General features: G+C 38.1%; 1 protein-coding gene across 1 annotated transcript; it reads right to left on the bottom strand.

Annotated features, from left to right (window-relative positions):
- Positions 1 to 1,129: 1,129 nt before the first annotated feature.
- On the bottom strand, positions 1,130 to 18,515 carry FBXO47 (F-box protein 47). Its single transcript, XM_087714443.1, has 11 exons — positions 18,450 to 18,515; positions 16,852 to 17,041; positions 11,559 to 11,726; positions 9,904 to 9,980; positions 9,728 to 9,805; positions 9,271 to 9,379; positions 8,719 to 8,895; positions 8,329 to 8,475; positions 6,444 to 6,586; positions 2,736 to 2,895; positions 1,130 to 1,239 (listed from the first exon to the last, which is right to left on the bottom strand). The coding sequence occupies exons 1-11, from the start codon at positions 18,513 to 18,515 to the stop codon at positions 1,130 to 1,132; spliced, it is 1,425 nt and encodes a 474-aa protein (XP_087570569.1).
- Between the last annotated feature and the right edge of the window lie 4,538 nt (positions 18,516 to 23,053).

Here is a 23,053-nt window from a genome sequence, read left to right as displayed (position 1 = left end):
TGTCTTCTTTAACAACATAAATTTTGGGCTCAGTTATGGTCATAAGTTGACGACTACCTGTATATAAAAAAACAAAAAATATTTTCTTACTACTGAAATTATATAGAGCCTTAAGTGATTGGCAGCAGGGCTCTGTAGAAATTAGACATAAACTGAATTGAACTGAGCAATGTCTTTAATTATGCTTCTTCATTTTAATAAATCTTGAGTTTAAAAAATGGTTTAAAGTACTTCCTCCTTTTGTGACACAAATGAATATGTTACTTCCAAAGAACTGTGGAAATGATTCTAAACCACAAAGGTTTTTACAGCACAAAGGGAGATAAACTTTGCAAGTGGGCTGCTCAAAGGAAATCCTCTGAAGTTATGATCAGCTGGAAGTTACAGTGGCTTTAATTTGTTTGAAGCAGATCATTTTTGTGGGGAAATAGTACTGGCAGAAATTCAGGGAACCACTGCAAGGTAGCGAAGAGATTTAAAAAAATATTGTAATACCTTGCTGCTCTCCAGTGGCTATGTGGATTTTTGCAGGCCACATCTGATAGTGTATAGAATCTAAAATTTCTGTCAGCTTTCTCCATCCTAATACTATCCTAATACTGTACAATGAATTATAAATCCCATTGCTAGCTACAATTTCTGTATTAATGGGAACACAAATCCTCCACAGCAAGATAATACAGAATTAGGAAAGAATGGCTTAGTAGATTTGTACCTTTGAGGCCCAGGCTAGCAGCCAAATAATCATATGGCCAGTTTTTCTACCTTCCAGCTAAACAGAATCTGACTATTTCAATGATTTGCATTATTCTGATTCACCAGCATATAGATTATTGCTTTCTTCATTAGAGTTGGATTCTGTATTCTTCCCCAGCCTCTGCATATTATTTTGTTTGTATGCCCCTGTTGTGTTTAAGCGTTAAACTACAAAATTGATTTATTAATAATAAATAAATCTTGATGCTATAATATAATTGATTAAGCCCAAAGAAATGTGTATTTAGAAAGTAGATCAGAAAACTTGCAGCCACACATGGAGACAAAAAAGGTAAGAGGCAAAGTAATTTGCCTGGCTATTTATTTATTTATTCCTGGCTATTTTCTCCAAATTCGGAGCCAAAACATAAATTTACTCCTCGTAATTCATGGTTAAATAAAGAATTTCTTTATGAAAATTTGCTTGTGCGTTGACCAGATGAAAAAGATTTAAAAAGCTCGTCTCTTCTTCATCATGTTCTCCTAAGTAAAATAAAAAAAAAAAAAGGTTAAACAATACATATTTTTATTTGACATAAAGATGTTGGTTAGCTTGTAAAATGCCAAGCTAACAGATAACATTTTATTTCATCAAATATATGTCATCAATAAATTACCAGGAGTCATGCTTGACTCAAGAGAACTTTTACCTTATGTATGAATGACTTGTAATTAAACATGTATCATATTTACTTCTTTTGGAAGCATTTTTAAAAATTAGTTATGATCGGATTCCATTTGTTTAGACTACATTGGCTGCATTTATTGTAAATACATGATTTGTTATATAGGGTAATAACCCATGTAATACATCATATGCTCATAGTAATTTTTGAGTAGTCACATTATTTCTCATTTCTAAATTTTATAAGGACATGTAGGACATACTTCAACCATACGAATATTCATCAGAATTAATCAGAAATAAAGCAATAGCACTTAGACTCATATGCGGCTTCCCAGTGCTCCTCTCTAAGCGGTCCCCACAATCTGGTTCCTCATTTGACCAACCTTGGAAGGATGGAAGGCTGAGTCAACTTTGAGCCAGTGAGACTCAGACTGCTAAACTGCTGGCAGTCAGCAGTCAGCAGACACAGCCTGCAGTACTGCAAATAACCACTAAACCACCATATATATCTAAAAATATATAAAGTCTGGATTTTTTTAGAGAAATTCTGATTGACACTTCCAGAAATCCAGTTTTAATGTTATATTCTCACTGAAATTCTAATATTCAAAAATATGCATACTGTTCAGTGCAGTCGTGCATGTATTTTAAAAAGAAAATATAAGAAAGAAAATCTGTCCTGGAAGGAAACTGCACAGATCAAAGACACAACATTTTAGTAATTGTATTATGGCCAAATTATGTGAAAATATATAATGGAAATTCAGCTTAAAAAAGAAAATGTAATGAGCTTCTAGGCTATTGGCTCAGATGGCAGCCTCTTTCTTATGGCAGTGGGTTGTGGTTTTTTTGAGAGGCTCATAATACATGGAGAAAGAGTTAAACCAGTGCTCTCCAAACCTTTTCTTATCTGAAAGTCCTTTTTATTCAGTCTAGATAAAATACTTTAAGTCAGTTTAAATGTCCCTGTTGACATTGAGTAATGGGTTCATGTTCTGTTATCCAAAGGAAAATAACTTTTACCCAATTTGGGGTAATTTACCCAGATTTGGGAAGTAGTGGATTGAACCTTTACTGTACTCATCTTTCAGTGTGGTTGTAATCCTAACCCCTTTTACCCATAAGATCTATTCTTCCTAAAAGCGAAGTAATTATATTTATTGTTACATAAATATAATTGACTATTGGTGTGTGTGTGTGTTTGTACAGTCTTCACACACACACACACACACACACACACACACACACACACACACACACACACACACACACACACACTGCTTAGAAGATTCAGATGATCAAGATTAAGATGTGATTATAGTAAGGTAAGTAGTATAATTGGATTTCTTACCAGATATCACCAACTGCAGAGCATCCATGATCATTTGTGCAAAGGCATTCTCTATACTCTGCAAAAAAACGTTCTTTTCGGTTGTAGAATTGAAGACATTACAGACTTTCTGCATCATTTTTACAGACCAGCCCATGCAATAGAGGTCCTTCTCGCATACCTAGTAGAAAAGAAATTTGAAAAAAGTCAAGCCTCAGTAGGCAGTGGTCTGACCACGACAGGGGTATGATCTCATTACCCCTCAGACCAAGATCACAAGTCCACTGCTCCGAGAGGAATACGAGGTCGAGCGTGTGACCCGCTGAGTGAGTTGGGCCCCAAATTACTTGGGTCAAGCCCATGGCTGTCATGGAAGCCATGAACTCCTGCGCCCCATCAGAGTGTTCACCGAGCGAAGGCAAATTGAAATCCCCCAGGACCATAAGCCTGGGGAACTCAATTGCTAGCTCGGTTACCGACTCGAGGAGCGAGGGGAGGGCTGCTGCAACGCTGTTGGGAGGCAGGTACGTTAACAGCAAGCCCACTTGACCCTTGAGGTCCAACTTCACCAGTAGGGACTCACACCCGACAAGCTCCGGAGCAGGGATCCTACGAGGTGCTAGAGACTCTTGGATAACAATAGCCACACCCCCACCCCTTCTCTGAGCTCTCGGCTGATGAAGCACCTGAAATCCTTCTGGGCACATCTCTACGAGGGGGACTCCTCCCTCCGGGCCCAGCCAGGTTTCAGTAATACATGCCAGGTCTGCCCTCTCGTCTAAAATTAAGTCCCGGACGAGGGGAGCCTTGTGAACTACAGACCTGGCATTTAGCGACAACAGCCTGAGACCAGGGTCCTGATTACTCGCGCCATCTGGCCTTGGAGTGAGACTCATAGGAAAACACACACACATGAATACACATATGTAAATATAGTAATAGAAGCTTTCATAGGGCTTAATTTTTTTAATTGCAGTTTTCTTGCTTTCTGGTGATTTGACCTTTCTTTGTTTGGGGTTTTTTTTTTTTGACATGACATAATCTAAACTAGATCAAGTGGTACATCCTTGCTGTTTAAGGATTCTCTGTGTTTCATCTTGATTCTGTCTATATGGCTTTCCAAATAGAGTCACAACAGAGGCTTTCCTGATAGTTGAGCACTCCTTCCTATCAAATACTATTATAATTGCCACCTGGGAAGCACAATTTTCAGATAGTTCTAAACCAGTGGCATTTTATCCATATATAAATTGGAAGAGTTAGCTTCTGCCACTTCCTGGGCTTTCATTATAGCATGGTGGTAGCATGCTTAGGAAAAGAAAGCCTGACTTCTGGAATAACAGCATTAACAGTTTAGAAGACACTAAATATTTGGAGACATGGAGAGCTGAGAATTATTCTTAGTGGAGTTGTGGAGAAAATGGGAGGAGTGTATGCTACCTTGAGCTTCTAAGGAAAAACAGTGTGCAAGCTAACATAACAGTTAACAGGTAACAGTAACACATTTTATTATTTCTGTCTCTGGTAAAATGGGGGAAGGATGTAAGGTCAGATACAGACTTAGGGTAATGGGAAAAGGCACAGTTACTAATGCTGATTGGCTGATAGTTCTCTGTGTTTGGCTATTGGTCTAAAGTGGCAAATGCTGATTGACTTGAGGTGTTTTCTGAGAACTATAGACTGACAGGCAAACATATAAGTGTACTGTGTCATAGCATTCTCCTGCCCAAATATATATGATGAAAATTACATATGTTAGCATTGGATGGATTGGGGGAGATATGTAGCAAACAGTGCCTATTGATTGATTATGTGCTTTCAAGCCAGTGTTGACTATTAGTGACCACATAGACAGATTTTCCCCCCCAAGATAATCTGTCCCTAAACTGGCCTTTCATGTCTTCCAAAATGCACTCATCACAAAATGCCAGCTTTCAAAAAAAAAATTGTCATCCCAGTGTCTGAAACAAAGCTTAACTTCCAAAACCAGTAGGTATCAGAGGGTCAGGCAAATTCTAGAGATGACTTTGAATTGGTGCAAAAAAAAAAAAAACCCCTCACAGAAAAATTCTCTTAGCTGGTACAGTTTCTAATTAATATACACATAAAGAGCTTAAGTTAAAACATTTCTCTTTTCCTGTACAGTAATTAAAGACATAGGATTCCTGCAGTCCTCCCACATGGCTTACAACCTGAGAAAAATCAAGAAGATGGCCATGTAATCTGTATCAATGCATGATGCTAATATTAATTATATTTTAAAGTGCTCTGATAAATATAATGCAGCCAAACAAGGACATTTTGACACATCTGATGCCTTGAGTTAGATATACTGGTCCTGCCTGCCTGTCCACTAATTACATCAAGCCAAGAAGTTAGATAAGCATGGTAAAATCCCAGATGCCCCATTCCTTCAAGGACAGTTATAATGAAAGTTTAATGAAAATGCTTTCCCTGTTCACATATAAAGTGACATTATACAAGTAGCAACAAAAGAATTTCATTTAGGCACAGGCTGCCATAGAAACACTCTAAAGCAACGTAATTAGTTTGAAGTATTTTCAGACATATATTAATTCATCTCTTTTAAAATGTTATTTTGGTTAGTTAATTTTAGTGAATTGTATGAAATTGCTAAAAAAGAACCGGTATCTAAGGGCCAAATTAAATAAGACATCAAATGTGTCATTGTGCCGAACACATTTAAGGCTTTAATCATGTTTAAAGAACACTGGGGAGAGGAGATCCAAATAAAAGTACACGAGAATTTAAATCTTGATTAAAAATTATTTCACTCAAAAGAGTTATTGGATCTGGAACTAAACTTATTGAAAATGGCAGTTTTCGCTACATGCCAAATTATAGTTCTCCCACAACGGAGATGGAAGATTTTCATTTAAATTGTGTGGAGCAAAGAAAAGAAACTAAAATAGAAAAGAAAGAAAAAGAGTCAGGTTCTAAACATTGTTTTCTCATCATTCTTTTCATTCATAGCAGGTACTCTTTCACAGAAATGTGCAAGATACATTGAAGAACATTCGGAGACTTCAGCTTGTCCAGAATGCAGCCGCGCGAGCGATCGTGGGTGCACCTCAGTTCACCCACGTAACACCTATCCTCCGCAAGCTGCACTGGCTGCCTATTGGTCTCCGGATACGCTTCAAGGCGCTAGTCGTCACTCATAAAGCCCTTCATGGTATTGGACCTGGGTATTTAAGAGATCGCCTGCTGCCAATTACCTCCAATAGACGGATTAGATCCCACAGATTAGGCCTCCTCCGAATTCCATCCGCCGGCCAATGCCAGCTGGCGACTACCCGGAGGAGAGCCTTCTCTGTGGCTGCTCCGGCCCTCTGGAACAAGCTTCCCGTGGAGATTCGAACCCTCACCACCCTCCAGGCCTTCCGCATAGCCCGTAAAACCAGGCTGTTCCGACAGGCCTGGGGCTAAAGAGCTTTTGCCCCCCTCCTCGAATGGTATGATTGTTGTGTGCTTTTAAATTGTGTATTGTTTTGTTCGTCTTTTTTATCCCTTATCTGTATCCCCTTCCCTGACTTGGATTGTGAGCCACCCTGAGTCCCCTTCGGGGAAAAGGGTGGCATATAAGTGCAATAAATTCAATTCAATTAAAAAATGCAGACACTTAGTTTGAGTGCATGTGGCCCATTCATAAGTCATAACACAGAGAAGAGAGTAATACACAGAGAGGGGAAAATATCTGTCAATTACCAATGCCAGGAATACCACCAGCCTTGCCAATTCAATAGCTCGACCATCCACAGCTTTACTAGCCATAAATGGGAAGCAGATGTTGTTTCCGCACAAAATAAGAAAACGAGCGCTGTTTTCAAGATGCCATTCCTGAGGGATTACTGTAAAAATAGAAAAAAAATATTTTATATATTTATATACATAAATGTCGCAGCACATGTAGTATTCACACATGCATGCTTAACTTTTAACTTTAATTTTTCTTACATTTGAAAATATTATTTAAAATGAGGAAAAATAACAATAATTTATCTAATCCACAAGACAAGCAAAAAATATTCAACAATATAAACTACTTTGGATTTTTATAGGAGTCAGTAATAAAACTATGGTATTTTTAACATTTAGCTTGTGTGCTTTTCAGTAGATAATGCAATGAGCAAGAGTACTTAGGAGTATGAAAGATCCACCATTTGCTCTTTAAAACCAGGTCTCTCAGGGTTTATTAAAGTGGCTGGAAGGTGACAGATGAAGAGTTCCAGTGGTGGTTAATTCTTCTTTGAGTGAGGGGTTGTCTTTTATTTCTTAAGAAGGCCTAGGTTTACCCCTTCCTATAGACCTCACCTTACTGGACAATTTATTTCCATTATCTAACCTTCCCTTTCAGGGGAAAGTGATCAAAACATTGCTTACACAACAGCTTCAGAGGACCATATATGAAGCGGATTATCTGAATCCTTTTCAATCAAGTTTCGGACCTGGGTATGGGATGCAAATGGCATCGGTCACACTTTTGCATGACCACTGCCAAGGGTGGGATGGGTTTGTGCATCCAGCTTGTCTTACTTGACCTCTCAGTGATTTTTAATACTATCAACCACGGGGTTCCGCTGGAAAGAGCCAGAGGATTGTGGGAGAGTGACACAGGGTTATGCTGGTTTCCCCACTTTCTCTGGGATCAATCCCAGTCAGTGATGATTGGGGAGAGAGGGCCCACCCTTAGCCTCTACTTTCTACTTTGTGGGTGGCTATAGAGTTCTCTTCTTTTCTATTTATCATCTACAAGACACTGCTGAGTGAGTTCATAATCCCTTGTCATTGGATGAGGCATCAGTATTCTGACGATACTCAGTCTCTACCTCTGGCGAATTATGCAGTGCTGTAAATCCCAGGAGGCTGTGAGGATCTGCATAGGAAATAACAGGCTTCAGGTAAACCCAGGCAAGACTGAGTGGCTTTGGATTTTTTTGGGGGGTGGGGGGTGGGGCTACTGGTTCTCATTCTTCCCATCTTTAATGCTGGATGGGGTTGCACTTCTCCAGACAGCCCAATGTGTAATCGGGGGATCCTCCTTAACACATGACTCCTGCTCAAAGAGCTTCCTGTTTGCACCTGTTCCTAGATTGGAAGGCTCTGCTGACAGTCACCCATCCTAATCACCCCCAGACTGGATTACTGTAACATACTCTATATGAAGCTGCCCTTGAAGAATATCCAGAAGCGTAATTGGTGCAGAATGAAGGACAGAACATATCATACCTCAGCTCCATGAGCTGTATTGGCTGCCAGTTTGCTCCTGGATCTAATTCAAGATAGGTTTTAACCTTTGAAGCCCTTCATAGCATGGGGCCAGATATGCTGATTAAACGAGTGTCCCATAAGATCTGGCATAGAGGACATTTGATGCGTCCCAGGAGGCGGGTCTTCTCTTTTGTGGCACCAGCCTTATGGAACATTTCCCCACCCCTCCCTCCAAGCAAGGTTAGCTCCATTCCGGTTAATCTTCTGGAAAATCACAGTCACTGTCATGTGATCATCTCACTTAACAACAGAACTGCTAGTCCCAGTTGTGATCGATACACAAAGACTTGATGGTATCTGGGATTCAAGTGTGCAAACAAACCTGCAAGCTCATCTACCAGACTGACAATATCATTCGCCAGCCATTCATCTTTTTCTGTGTCATATAATAGTTTAACAGCATCTGCCAGCTCTTTCAAATTGTTTTCATCTGTTGGGCCTTGAATCATATTCCGCCAATCAACATTTCCTGAATGATATTAAGCAAAAAAGTTATTGAAGGAGAATTTGTCTTGAGATATCAATTAGCCATACTATTTCTTGAAGTTTAAAGAAAGACAATTCTAGATTCAGCAATTAATAATTACTATCTTGCTAGAAAATCATTAGCAGGATTGCAACTGATTTTCTTCATGCTTAATAGGCTACTTCCTTTCCTGTTTTCCAACTCTTATCTGAATACTTCTACGTTTTATTAATTAAAATAGCTTACCATCCTCTGTAGATGCAGGCCCAAACATTAGATACAGCAGACGAGCTTGAATTACTGATGGCCATGGCTTTAAAATACAGGTCAGCCAAAATACTGAATCACTCTGAAGAATCCAATGTTTTAGAAGTACACCACGGCAAAATGTCCTTATTCTCAATTCCAATTTACGGAAACGTCCTAAACAAATTAGTTTATTCATTAGTTTGCATTTAGAGTTTTTTTAATGTTAAACCCAGAGGTGGGTTGCTGCTGGTTCGGCCTGGATCGGCCAAATCGGTAGTAGCGGCGGCAGGAGGCTCTGCCTACCCACCCAGATGCTTCTGCGCATGCGCAGAAGTGTTGCGTGCATGGGTGAGAGCGTGCCCAAACCAGTAGTTACAAAATTTGTAACCCATCACTGGTTCACACCTGTATATTGTGTGAAAAATAATTATTTTGGATGGCACTTTTGCAAGTTTTAAGTCAGTAGTCATTATTGCTTTCACAATTATTAAGGTGTCACAAGATACAGAAGTCCATATTTATAACATGCTCACAACATAGATTATTTACCAGGCTTGCTGCTGACAACTCTCTGAATTCTCTGAGGTAAACTGGTGACATCACAAAGAAAATTGAAAACTCGTTCACATTCATCTTCATCCCAACCAGCTGTTACGGTCTGAAAACATATATAATAAGCCAACAGAAATATAAAAAAACAATATTTAGAGTTTGAAGACTTAACATATGATACAACTGTTTTATTTATCCTTTTTGTAATGTGAAATTTAATAAAAGTTGCCAGTGACAAAGTGTAGAGCATGATCTTGGGAAACAGATAAACACTGTATACTCCAAATAATAAGTCCTGCAATGTCTTTACCCAATTTTGAACAGAATGGAATTTTAGAATGTATAATTATATAATAAAGTTTATACAGCAAGCAGTAATGGACTCTAAGGTACACAATCGTATGCCATAATAAATATATTTATTTTTAAAGCATTACAAAACTATTGCTTTTACCTGTAAAAATACTCCATAACATTGTAATCCCAAACAATGCAAAGGATCCGCACAGCCATAGAATTGGAAACAGGGAATCTATAAAAAAGCAGTAGAAAAAAGGTATCCTTCAATTTATTTCAATGGGATATAGAAATGAACAGATCCAATATTTCTTGAAAAACATCTGTGCTTACTTCTAAAAACCTTTTATATATGTACTTCAGTCTCTCTTTTGTAGGGAGCAGTAAAGTGCACCTTTTAAATAATAAGCCTAGAAAGAAAGAAAAAACAGAAAAAACACAGAGATGTTTTAAAAAAATGTTTTTTTGTGAAGATGCTTTTCAAAACCTATAAACTATATTGAGTTAAGGACCAGGAGCCATAGGGACATTAGTTATTTATTGCAATTATTTATTTAGACCCATATCGTCTTTTTTCATTCCTATACTATAGTTTGCATAGCTATAATACTTCTGCTTTCCATAGAGCACTATCAAACAGCTAACTCTCTTCCTCTTTCAACCAACAAAATTCCATGGTGTTTAAAAGAGGAAAGTAAGCATATATTTGATATCAATCTAGCCTTGTTTATGATTGGCAATTTCCATGGTCTGTTTCATTGAAATCAGGGAAGTGAGTAATTTAGATGGGAGGATGGGACGGAGATGCCATTGGTTATTCATTAACTGATCAGCATCCTGTAAATATTAACTCACCCACCATGTGGATAATATATTTTGTTGGCCTGCTGAAAAACATGAGGGCTAGTGTTGAAAATGGAGAATATAAATCATTATGCCAACAAGATATCATATGGATACAGTGAAGACTGGGTTTTGTCAAAGTTTGGTTTTGTGGAAAGGCTCAGAGTGAAAGAACTGCCGCTGCAGATAAATGAAAAGAGAAGCAGCGGGAGCATGGCAAGAAAACAGTAGACATAGAAAGAATAATTTGCATGGAACAGAAGAAGAAAAAGAAGCTATAGTAACTGGGAACTGATGAAGCCTGGCAAAAATGCTGAAAACATCCAGAAAGATATGTTGACATGATCATAATAATGTATGGAAAGTTTACTTGGCAAAGGCTCCATAAATTTTGTAAAGCAATACATTTTTCAGATTTCTAATTCCCATTAGAAATGGGAAATGTGTATGCGCATGCTCTCTCTCTCTCACACTCTCTCTCTCTCTCTCTCTCTCTCACACACACACACACACACACACACACACACTTAAAACAGGAGCGTTGCAGGGGAGAAGTTTACTCTCCTGCTATATTTAACTACTGCAGTTCCCTTTTCCTGTTCTGTTTGCCCTACAATAGAATTACAATAGAATTCAGACATAAATTTGAAACGATAAATATACATTTAAAATTTCACAGGGGGAAAGAGCACTGAGAGTATTACAGAAAAAAAACGGAGAAATGGGAAGGTATGGTTAATTTTCTCACTGTTTCACCCACACTATCGGTAATATTTTCAGACTTCAAACCTACTGATCATTAAAAATATCAGTTCCTAATAATACAAATATAAAGAACCCCCCCCCCCACTGAGCAGTTGCGAGAAATTTCAGTTCCTTTCTTGTTATAAATGTATTTTCTAAGAAATTATTTCTTATATTTATGATCAAGTTATTTTTATTCACTATATTAATCTAGACACTGATTTGACATGCACAAGAATTTACTACAATGAAACATTTTTGCTATCCTGCAATATTCTTGTTAATTGAAAGGATGCAATTTGAAGCTTAGTATTCTTCAATTAGCTGAGATTTATACATCAATATGTTTTTCTATCGGCTTCCTGTTTTGGAATATCTGAAAAGGATGAAGCTTTGATCACCTAATGAACTGTAGTGTTGCAGAATGGAGGACTTTGCAGAGTCAGATTGGTCTTGGTTATGGAAATCCTGTGGAAAAAATTTCCTATTTCCAGAAGGAGTTGAGATGTAATTAATAATACGATCTCTGATAATCTTTGAAACCATGCTCATCATACTGATATCTTTCACTGAATAAAGAAGAAAAAGAAAAGGAATTGTTAGGTTTTATTCACTTGGTGGTTCTTTTCTTTCATTCATCAGATCAGACAAATTTGGGACTACTCTTAAGCCAAGATAGGCACATAGTGATACAAATTATTATGTATGTATGATCTTTTCAAATGACATATATAGGAATCCACAATTTTTTTCAAAATGTTAAATCCTGTGTGAATAACAAAATCTTTTGTTTTTGATATTCCCATGAGTTTTCAAGTAAGATTTTTAATGAGCCATACTTATAAAAAAAGACAGGGGCCAATATAAAAAACTAAATTAATGTAATCAAATTAATTGCATGTAAAATAAAATTACAAAACAATTAAAATTCACCAAGCAAACTGCCTCTCCCAAGCCAAGTCTTCAAATGCATCCGAGCTTTGTATTATCTACAATTTGATGTTTATTTTAACAGTTTCCTGCATTATCATCTTGGGAACCACTGCTCTAAGAAAACCCTGAGGAAATTGGTTAAGAAAACTCATATTACCATAAATGGATTTTCACACTCCATCCCTCTGTGATTCCACATTGTCTTTTTTGATGGACAGTTGAGCCAATTTAATTCTGTCTAATTAACAAGTAAAACAGCTTTGAAGACAATTTTCAAGTAGTGGGACTAGAATTTAGCAATCGAAGACTGGCTGTGATATGAAGAAATCTGAACTGGCACCAAGTTATTTTCAAAGACCTAGGAAGTGAAATTATGTTGACATGTACACAAAGATCCCTAACTGAGTCAATTGGTGGTTTTGGAATTCATACAGTTGCAAGATATTGCTTTCTGTCTCCTCTCACATTATAGCTTAAGTACTTTCTCCATGTTATCACATGGTCAAAAGCTTATTTTTAAGGCTGTGCAGTACTTGGGATTGAAAGAGGTCTAGGAAGCAATCTCTGGAGATTGAATCCAAGAGCTGCACAGCCCTACTTATTTTTCTTTCAGAAATTCATTTAGATTTAAAACATGTTAGTAATTCTTTGTTTGGTGTGAATTTTAGTTGCTGAACTTCCTAAGACAAACGCAAACACCTAAAAAGGGAATAATTCAGGAAGAAAATGAATGTGTACAAATATATTTACAATCAGTAATGGGTGCATGGAGTGATTTCAGCCTTTGTGTGTGCTGAAAAATACAGGACATCAGTGTCAGTACTGATAATAATGTAATTTTGCCTCTTTTTCAATCCTCCAGGAAATCTTATTTTTTAAGAACATGTTTTAAAACATTTAATGCCATATATTTTGAAGGAATAATTTTACGTGGCACGAAAGGCAATGGCACTCATTGCCCTGGGAGCATGTAGTGCATCCTATTTTTCTAACTGGTTCCAATGGGACTGAAAATAAATACATCAACTTTAAGTATAAGAATGCTCTGAAGAACTTTGAATATAATGATTCTCTAAAGCAGGAGTGTCAAACTCAATTTCATTGAGGGCTGCATCAGGGCTTTGTTTGACCTCAGGAGGCCAGGGTAGGCCTGGCTAGGGTGGGCATGGCCAGCTGGACGTCGCTTGTGTTGGAGGTGCCTGTGGAGGCCCTAGTGCTCTGCCAGCAAAAATGAGCTTCCGAGCTCCATTTTTGGCTGCAATGGCCTCCTGCAACTCTCTGCCAGCAAAAACGGAGCTCAGGGGGGCTATCTTGCATCTCCTGTTACGTACAGATGTACGTTGTTAAATTTGTATGTTTTCACATGCTTACTGGGGATTGGTTGCCCAAACCGTGGGAAGTTTAAACAACTGTCATTGGCCAGCTTGTCTGCCGGAGCTCCTTAAAAGATGAGCTCCAGCACTCCAGCCAGCAGAGCGCAGTCACTTACTCTTGCTGAAAAAAGTGCTGAAACTCACTCGCGCTGCGCGCCTCCTGCTTCTCACTGGCGATGAAGGACAAAGGGACCTGAGAACCCTTGTTGAACAAGCAGCCATTTCACACAAGGTCCAAGACCCTGCACCACAGCATGAGATGGCATTGCAAGTATTCCCTGCACCAGCGATCTTCAACCTGCAGAGGGAGGACTGGTACACGTACATGGGTGGATTCCAGATGTTCCTGGAAGCCAACGACTACCAGGACCAGCTGGACAATAGGAAGCGGGCATTATTTCTAACTTACTGAGGAACGAAAATCTATAAGATGGCACAGACTTTAATTGCCCCAGCAGACGTAGAGACTGTCGCATGGATAACGCTACAACATGCCCTGGAAGACCACTACGCGCCATCTCCCCCCCCCCAATGGTGGGCCAGAACGAGTTTTACCACCAGTGCCAATGGGAAGGAGAGAAGATGAACGATTTCATGGTCAGCATGCGAGAAATCGCAACCCGGTGCAAATTCTTCAACCCAGAAGAAATGATGAAGAACTGGATCATCCTAGGAATGAAAGACCTCTTTTTGCAAAAGAAACTGCTAATCAGAATGGAAGTCTCATTCAAGGACGTGGTCGAGGAAGCCCGGGCAGCTGAGTCGTCGGATAACTCGGCAGCGAACGTAGGTTCCAGAGTGCAACGATGAAGGGGACAATGCAAATGCCATCCACCATATGTACCCAGAGAGAAGACAAAGCATGAGGGATATAGAGGGCAGGCAACCATTTTACCCAGGCTGCATGGAATTCCATTCAAGAGCGGTGTGCCATTTCCGGGAAGCCATCTGGCGCAGATGCCAGCAGAAAGGCCACTGCCAAGGCGTGCAGCCCACCCCGTCGCAGCCAAGACCCATGGCTCTGCAGGGGATACCAAACAACCCACGACCCGGCCAACAGCGGAATAGGCGGAGAGAGGAACAGTACCAAGTCCAGAGGGAGATCTATCACACCACTGTGGACCACTCAGATGCCTATGAAGGGGAAAAGTTCCATGCCACAGTGACCATTGAAGGGAGACCATGCAAGATAGAGCTGGACACAGGATCATATTTTACAATTGTGTCCTGGCAGACCATTAAGAAATTGAACCCGACAGCCAGCAAGAAGCTCCTCAAACCACCAAACATTCGGCTCAACAACTACTAGGGGAATCGGATCCAAGTCCTAGGGAGAATGGAGGTCAAGGTAGTGTTCCATGAATTCCAGGGCCATCTCCCCCTCACAGTCGTCGCCAATCACTGACTGTCCCTATGGGAATAGAATGGTTCAAATCCCTGGGGCTAGACATCACCAACCTGCGTCGAATCTCAATCCACGACCTGGATCAGCTATTGGCAGAGTTCGTGGACATCTTCGATGTGGGCCTAGGTAAATATATGGGGAAACCCATTTCATTTAACCTAGACCCCCATGTAACCCCTATCAGGCTCAAACCCTGAAGGGTCCCCTTTGCTCTATGGCCCAAGGTGGATGAGTAATTGGACAAACTAATTGTCCAAGGAATCTTCGTGCTGACCAACCATGTGGTATGGGAAAACCCAATAGTCACTCCCGTGAAGCCAGATAGTTCCATTCACCTCTGCACGGATTACAAGTGTACACTGAATAAGGCCTTATAGCAAAGTGCATATCAGTGTCAATTGTGCAACATCTGTTGCATTCCCTAGGAAGCGGGAAAATATTCGCCAAACTGGACCTGGCCCAGACATACCAACAATTGCCTGTGGACAAAGCCACCATGGAAGACGATTGTGACCCATAGGGGGGCTTTCAAATGCACCAAAACTGAATGCAGTATTCCAAGTGTCCTTACCAAGGCATTATAAAGTGGTATTAACACTTCACGTGATCTTGATTCTATCCCTCTGTTTATGCAGCCTAGAACTGTATTGTCAGCTGCTGCACACTGCTCACTCATATTTAAATGGTTGTCCACTAGGACTCCAAGATCCCTTTCACAGTTACTATTGTTGAGCAAGGTACCACCTATACTGTACCTGTACATTTCGTTTTTGTTGCCTAAATGTAGAATCTTACTCTTTTCACCATTGAATTTCATTTTATTAGATAGTGCCAAATGTTCAAATTTGTCAAGATCCTTCTGTATCTTTAGCCTATCTTCTGGAGTGTTGGCTATTCCTGCCAGCTTGGTGTCATCTGCAAATTTGATGAGTTCCCCATTTATTCCCTCATCCAAATCATTGATAAAGATTCATCCAAATCATTGATAAAGATGTTGAAGAGTACTGGGCCCAAAACAGAGCCTTGGGATACTCCACTGCATACTTCCCTCCGTGAAGATGCAGTTCCATTCAGGACTACACGTTGAGTGCGGTTGGTCAGCCAGTTACGAATCCATCTGGTGGTGATGCTGTCTAACCCACATTCTTCTACTTTATCTAGTAGTAGGTTATGGTCTACCTTATCAAATGCCTTACTGAAGTCCAAGTAAACAATATCGACGGCATTCCTCTGGTCCACTAATTTTGTCACATTATCAAAGAATGCAATAAGATTAGTCTGGCATGATCTGTTTTGACAAACCCATGTTGGCTTTTGGCTATTGTTTGCTTCTAGGTGTTCGCTAATTCATTGCTTGATTATCTTTTCCAGAATCTTTCCTGGTATTGAGGAAATTGTTAAATTTAAATAGTTAAATTTACATGTTTTCACATGCTTACTGGGGTTTGGTTGCCCAAACCCTGGGAAGTTTAAAAAACAGTCATTGGCTGGCTGGTCTGCTGGAGCTCCTTAAAAGGCCTAGCCAGCAAAGCGCAGTCACTTACTCTTGCAATAAAAAGTGCTAAAACTCACTCGCACCTCTCGCCTGCTGCTTCTCGCCGATCTAACACCTTTTTGCTGGCAGAGACACTGCAGGCTGTCCCTCACTGTTTCCAGGGCAGTCCCACAGGCTGGATCTAAGCACCCCAAAGGCCAGATCTGGCTCCCAACCTTGAGTTTGACATCTCTTCTTTAAAGTCACTCACTAACAATGTCTCTGGGGTGCAACTTTTTCACACTGATATTTATCAAAACAGTGATTGTGAAATAGCTATGCTTCTAGTTAAAAGAGCTTCCACAGATACTTCTTCTCCAGCCAAAGAAAGGGAAGTTGAAAAATCCAATGACTTCTTGATTGTCCTTTCATGGACTTAGAATTCCACCCTGAATTTAGACCCCAATTCTACAGTGGCAATCTTGTTGCCTATTTTGCATGTGACTTACCTGAAAGATAGCCCAACATGAATTCAAATATTTCTAAAGGAAACCCTTTGAAATCACCAAGTGTGGGCATAAATGAAAAATATGTTGGCATGGCATTACTACAGTTATGTTTTTCATTAGGGGGCAAAGTAGAGCTATTTCTTGTAGGAGATGCGCTCTTCTCTCCTTGCATCGTACTGGTAGATGGATCCTGAAGAAAAACAATTACAATTAAAAAGAGGAAAATAAAATCAATAAAACAACAAAAGTAGGCAGGAAAATGACAGAATTATGTTTGGTTGTTGCATAAATACAGCACATATAAATGTTATGTCGATAATGTATAAAATTAACATTTTCATGGGATTCCTGGAAAAAAATGAAAATCAGATTTAGTACAGAGTTGGATCATTTAGTCTTAAACTTCTCATTTAGAAATCTAAAACTTCAGAGAATTTGAAACAAGAGAAACATTGCTCACAAATCAATACATTCTAATTACTTAATTTGAAGAAATGATGCAAATAATAAGGACACTCTTTCAATTCATAATGATAATCAGTAAAACAGCTGTGCAACAGTTTTTATTTAATCTAAAAAAATGCACTGTGAGAACAAGCATAGCATCTCTTTGCAACACTCTAAAGCAGCTATGCTATCTCTCATGCTGAGATAAAAGATGTGGCTTGCTTGAAGATAGATGTGTTAAAGCACTTTTTGAAAATGCAATTTGAAACATTATCAACTCACAGTAATCTCAGTAATCACTCTTAATTGGAAAAGAATCATTCCAAATATTTTCCCCCAAAAGATTTGATTGAGGAAATATACATTTTATTGATTTATTCAATTTCTATAACTGCCTACTCAATCAAGTGACATTAAGAGACTTACCATTCTGAACCTATAAAACAGGTAAAATAATTAAAAACAATAAACAGGAAAAACATCCCAAAATAAATATGTACAGTAGCCAAGGTAGTTAACTAGCTAACAATAAAGCCAACAAACTGAGCCCTCAATACATTCTAAGCCATAAACTTGGATACAGAGCCAAGTTTTTAAAGCCTTGTGAAAGGTTAACAGAGTTGGGACCATTGAAATCTCTGAGAGGAAAATATTCCGCAAAGAACAGGCTATTTCAGAGAAGGCCCATCTTCTAGTTATTATTGTCATATTACTATAGATTTAATCTTGAAATAAACCTAGGTCTAATGCTTATTTATACAAATTTAACCAAATTTTCAGTGTTAAAAAACAAGCCCAAATTGATTTTTTTTTACTCCAAAAAATTAGTGTTATTTTTTTGGGTGTGTGTGTGTGATAAAGGTGATAAAGTATACTCCGTAAAAGCTATCAAGAATCCCAACTAATATAGAAATATCCAAGATCTTCAGAGATATTGTTCTTTTGTTTAGTACATGAGAGATGCATGCTTTTGTGTGGTGAGATATATTCTTTCTTTTTTGTTGTATGTAAATTCTCCTTCTTCTTCATCATCATCATTCTGAATCAATTGGATGCAATTTAAACATACATACAACTGTCCACCCCTCTTTGTGTATGAAAGAAAGAGAAAGAGAAAGGGTGGGGGGAGAGAGATTGACTGGGCCACCTACCATTTCAGAGCCAGAGTCAGAATCAGAGTCAGTTGGTTTGGCCTTCCGTTTCTTACCCGATTTCATTCTTTTCATTATTGATACCCCAAAAGTTGCTTAAATATTCATTACCTTGTTAAGATTTAAGAAAGACATAAAAGAATATCATCAATTTCAATGTACAGGAAGTACTGAATTCCAAATCTTCATATATTATCTCCCTGCACTTATATATTGAAGTGAAACCTTGCAGCTCTGTGTTGATTAACTCACATTGCATGAGATAGTCTTTTATCCCCATTTTTGAGGATTTTATCTCTGTTAGATGTAAGAATCGAAGTGTTGTTGAACACTATTCCTCTCTTTGGCTCTCCATATAGACGTTGATGAAGGATATTATAGCAAATATTGAAGATTTATGATAAATTTATTCAGGATAAATCAACAGATGTCACTGTCACATTTAGTTTTTTAAATACTTATTTGAGAAATTGTCTTACAATGTATTTTCTATAGTTAAAATTTGGCTATTTTATTGATTCTTAAAAGTGACATTTTATTCCTTTTCTATTTGGTATATATATAATATTAGACCACTATTTTAGTATTATATACTGCTGTTCCAGCTTACAGCACCATCTCAATAATTGGTTTTTGCCTCTCTTAAGTGAGCTTTCTAATTTTAGACTGAATTTAGCATTGTTCACAAACCGTGGGTTATTGTTCAGCCCTACCAAGTAAATTTGGTAGGTAAAATGAGAAAATATTAACATCAACAGATATAATGAAATGTATATAATATACACAAATATTTTAGCATTTTTATAGTTATTTGAATCTTACTTTTGCGGCCCTTCCTCAGGGTGGAATGTGGATCATTAATTTGTATGAGGCAAAATGCATATCTACCAACATGGGGGAGGGGAACATATTGGACTATCTTAATTTAAAATTTTAATAATGTATATTGAACTAATTTACATCCAAATTCATCTACAATATTTTAAATAATCTGGGTTTTCTAACCAGAATTGTAAAAGTTTCATCCTCTGGTAACTTTAGGAACATGAACTTAATTTAATAGAATAAATCAAAATAAAGTGTGATGTCTGCTGTTTCATAGCATGTAAGTCAGAATTCCCAAATACAAAAACTTTAATTCAGAATTAACCAACTATTATGAAGCACTGTAAGAAATAAAACACTTTCAGCAAGATTTTCATTTTAAAAACTTGTCAGTTTTATCATCAATATATTATTTTGTGATCATTTGCAATACAATGGATTATTTACTTCCTCATAGAAATACAAAGAATAAAATATCATTGATATGAAACTCAGAAACTGTTTTCCCATACATGTTAAGTATCCTCTTTTCTTGTAGAATGTTCATTTTGTTTCTATTCCAGAGATGCTCAGAGTAATGGATTTCTTCTTTGAAATCATTTGCACCTCACTTTTCATCTTCAAAGGCTTCCAGAATGTTATGTGTCTAAATACAAAGGTTTTATGAAAAAGAATGGCCTCATACTGAAAATCCTGGGTGTGAATATTCACGCAACTGCGGACATTTATTTACCACAGGAACGCTACTTCTCTTAACAATAATTCATCCGAAATAGTAAAGCGTGCTGTTATTTCTCCTTTATATTGCGTTTTGTAAATTTCCCGCTCCCCGCCCTCCGCCCCGCCTTCATTGAGCCTCGTAAAATTGCACAATCGTTCGGAAATCTCCCGCCCTCCTGTTTGGCTCCTCCCCGCTCATAAATAATAAGCAGGGTCGCCCGGAGGATGATGGCTTGTCGTGTTTTTGAATACTAATAAATAATTCATGAGAAGGCGGTTTGTTCTTCCAGAGGGCGCCAAATGGCCTCTTCCGTGCCTGCTTTCCTAAGCGAAGTAGCAGAGGAAGCCCCATCAAATCATGGCGTTCTTGAATTTTGAAGCAGGCGTTTCTTTCTTTCTTCTTAACAACAACTTTCCCTTCTTAACAGGGAAATGAAAGTCTTCGTGCTAGGCAACTATCTCTGAAATAGCCTTCCTCAGCCGGCTTTTTCAGATCTGCCGGACCACACAATGCCTATTGCTCAACCTATCGGCATCACCCAGAGACGGATTGGTCTTGTCAACTTCAGGCTTCATAACAAGAAACAACTTTCTGCATTTATACTATTGCCTCGACATAATGGAGCATTTTTCAGACCTTTCATGAACACGTGGGTGGAGAATACGGATTGCATTTACTTTTGATCTCGCCTGCTGAATTATCGTGTCTTCTGTTATTCATTTCTAGTATAGAACGGGGTTTTCTGTAGCAGTGCAAGTCAATTGCAAACTATCATGAATTGTGTGTTAAAGATGCATATCCAGATTTTTCCAGACACGCGGAGGTGTCCCCCTAAGATCTCTTAAACCCTAAGGTATGACTTGGAGAAATATGATAGGTGTTGAAAAGACTTGTCTACAGTAGTACTGTTTAGCACAGAACCTTTTTGTAAGAGTTAACATTTCCACAATGATTTGTAGATGTCTTTGAAAAACCACTAGAGGTCCCTTCAAACCGAAAATAATTCTGGATTGAGTAAGTCTTAATGGATAGGAATTTGGTTGCCAAATTTAGGCATTATTTTTCTGCAAATGAAAACATTGAAATCAGATGAGGACTGGATGTAGCCTTTCAGTCTAAGTTAAAAAAATAACTCAGTGATATTTCTTATCCGGTCTTCTAAGAACCCAACAGATGCACAATGTTCTTGACTGGGAGACATTCCAAAATTCTTGATTCTTATTATATTAATATTCTTTTTTGTGGTTGAAAACAACCCAAGAAACCTCCCTCACTAATCTTAGAAAAATACATATAGTGTGAATTTACCTGGAAGCAAAATAAAGACTAAGTTTTTAGGTAAGAACTTATGCTACAATGCCAGACACCAATTGAACTTCCAAGAACTTAACATTATTATTACTATTCTATAATTCTTTTTATTCTAACATAAATGCATACACATAAAAATGTATGCTTGTTATGTAAACAGGTTTCACAGAATCTTTGATTCCGATAAGAATGTCTACAATATTAAATATTAAAACACAAATAAATTTATAGAGGTATATTTGAATTGCTTTTTAAAAGAAATCTGTGTTATATCTTAAAATAATATCATTTATGGAATGTTTCTGGCAGTTATTGATTGAGATTATTATATGCTATGTAGAATCAGATTGAGGTTTGTTGCAACATTTGGCAGATTTTCAGATATTTATTTACTTAATTATTTTGATTATCTCCTTTTTGTGTTTATGTACTTGGTTTATGCTGTTAGGGGAATCTCTTAGCAACTAAGCTGGCCCTTGTAACTCTTGGATATTTTCTTTGCCGATTCTTGTCCTGATTCTTTAGAAGTTTTCAACACAAATCAGAAACATAACACAAATGCCTGTTGAAAAAAATCCCTGAATCATAGTAAACAAGCATCTTATATCACAGAAGATGAATGTTTCCCAGGGAAACATAAGTTATTCAACATTTTGCATGAATACTTATTTTACTGCAGGCTCATTAAGTGGCTATTTACTACAAGAAGAACTCCATTTTCTATGTTTTCATGCAATAAAACTATTGCAATTTCTATATGAAGTATGAAGTATAAAATATGACCTAAACATAATTGCATTATCAGTTTTCAGATGATAACTGTTCCTCAGTCCTTTATGTTTGCCTGGAGAAATTTTCTCTTGTTCCTCCTTACAGAATAGCTTCAGTTCAGGAATATTAGTAGCTTCCTCATAAGAATTGTCCATTTGAGATTGTTCTACAACATTTCTATAGGATTATAGAAATGGCTTGGATATTCTAAAAAATTAGTGCGATTCTGCTTTAAATATTTTTTTAGCTGTGGAACTGCAGGGTCTATTTTCTCTTGAACTTCAGTTCCTGCTTGATACCCTAACATCTCCCTGCACAATTTGCTGAATTAATCCAGGATGGCAAGCCATCTTGGTCTAACAAAACAGGCTCAAAACATGATACTGCCATCACTATGCTTTGCAAATGGGATAAAGTTCTTAAACTGGAATGTAGCATTTGCTTTTTGCCAAACTTAATCCTTTTCATACAAGATAAAAAGTTTATTTTTTAAAGAGAGAGAGAGAGATTAACAGTTGGAAGATGACCTTATAGGTCATCTAGTCCAATAATCCCCCCCCAAGCAGGAGACCCTACACCATTTCTGACAAATGGCAGTCCAATCTCTTCTTGAAAGTCTCAAGTGATGAAGTTCCCACAACTTCCAAGGGCCAGCTGTTCCATTGGTTGATTGCTCTCACTGTCAGAAATTTCCTTCTTATTTCTAGGTTGAATCTCTTCTTGGTCAGTTTCCATCCATTATTCCTTGTCTGGCCTTCAGGTGCTTTGAAAAATAGCTTGACCATCCTCCTCTCTGTGGCAGCCCCTCAAATATTGGAACACTGATTTCATGTCTCCCTGGTCCTTCTCTTCACTAGACTAGCTCATCTCTCCACTAAACATTATTCCAATTGTACTCTGGCTTATCCACATTAGCTTTTGCTCACTATAGAATGACAGCGATATTATTTGGAGAATACTGACTTTCTCCTCGCAA

Source organism: Thamnophis sirtalis, unplaced genomic scaffold, assembly GCF_051295495.1.
Source record: "Thamnophis sirtalis isolate CommonGarterSnake01/CBP01778 unplaced genomic scaffold, rThaSir2_p1.2 scaffold_4, whole genome shotgun sequence".
In the NCBI taxonomy this organism is placed as follows: domain Eukaryota; kingdom Metazoa; phylum Chordata; class Lepidosauria; order Squamata; family Natricidae; genus Thamnophis; species Thamnophis sirtalis.
This window is presented reverse-complemented; position numbering and strand designations above follow the sequence as displayed.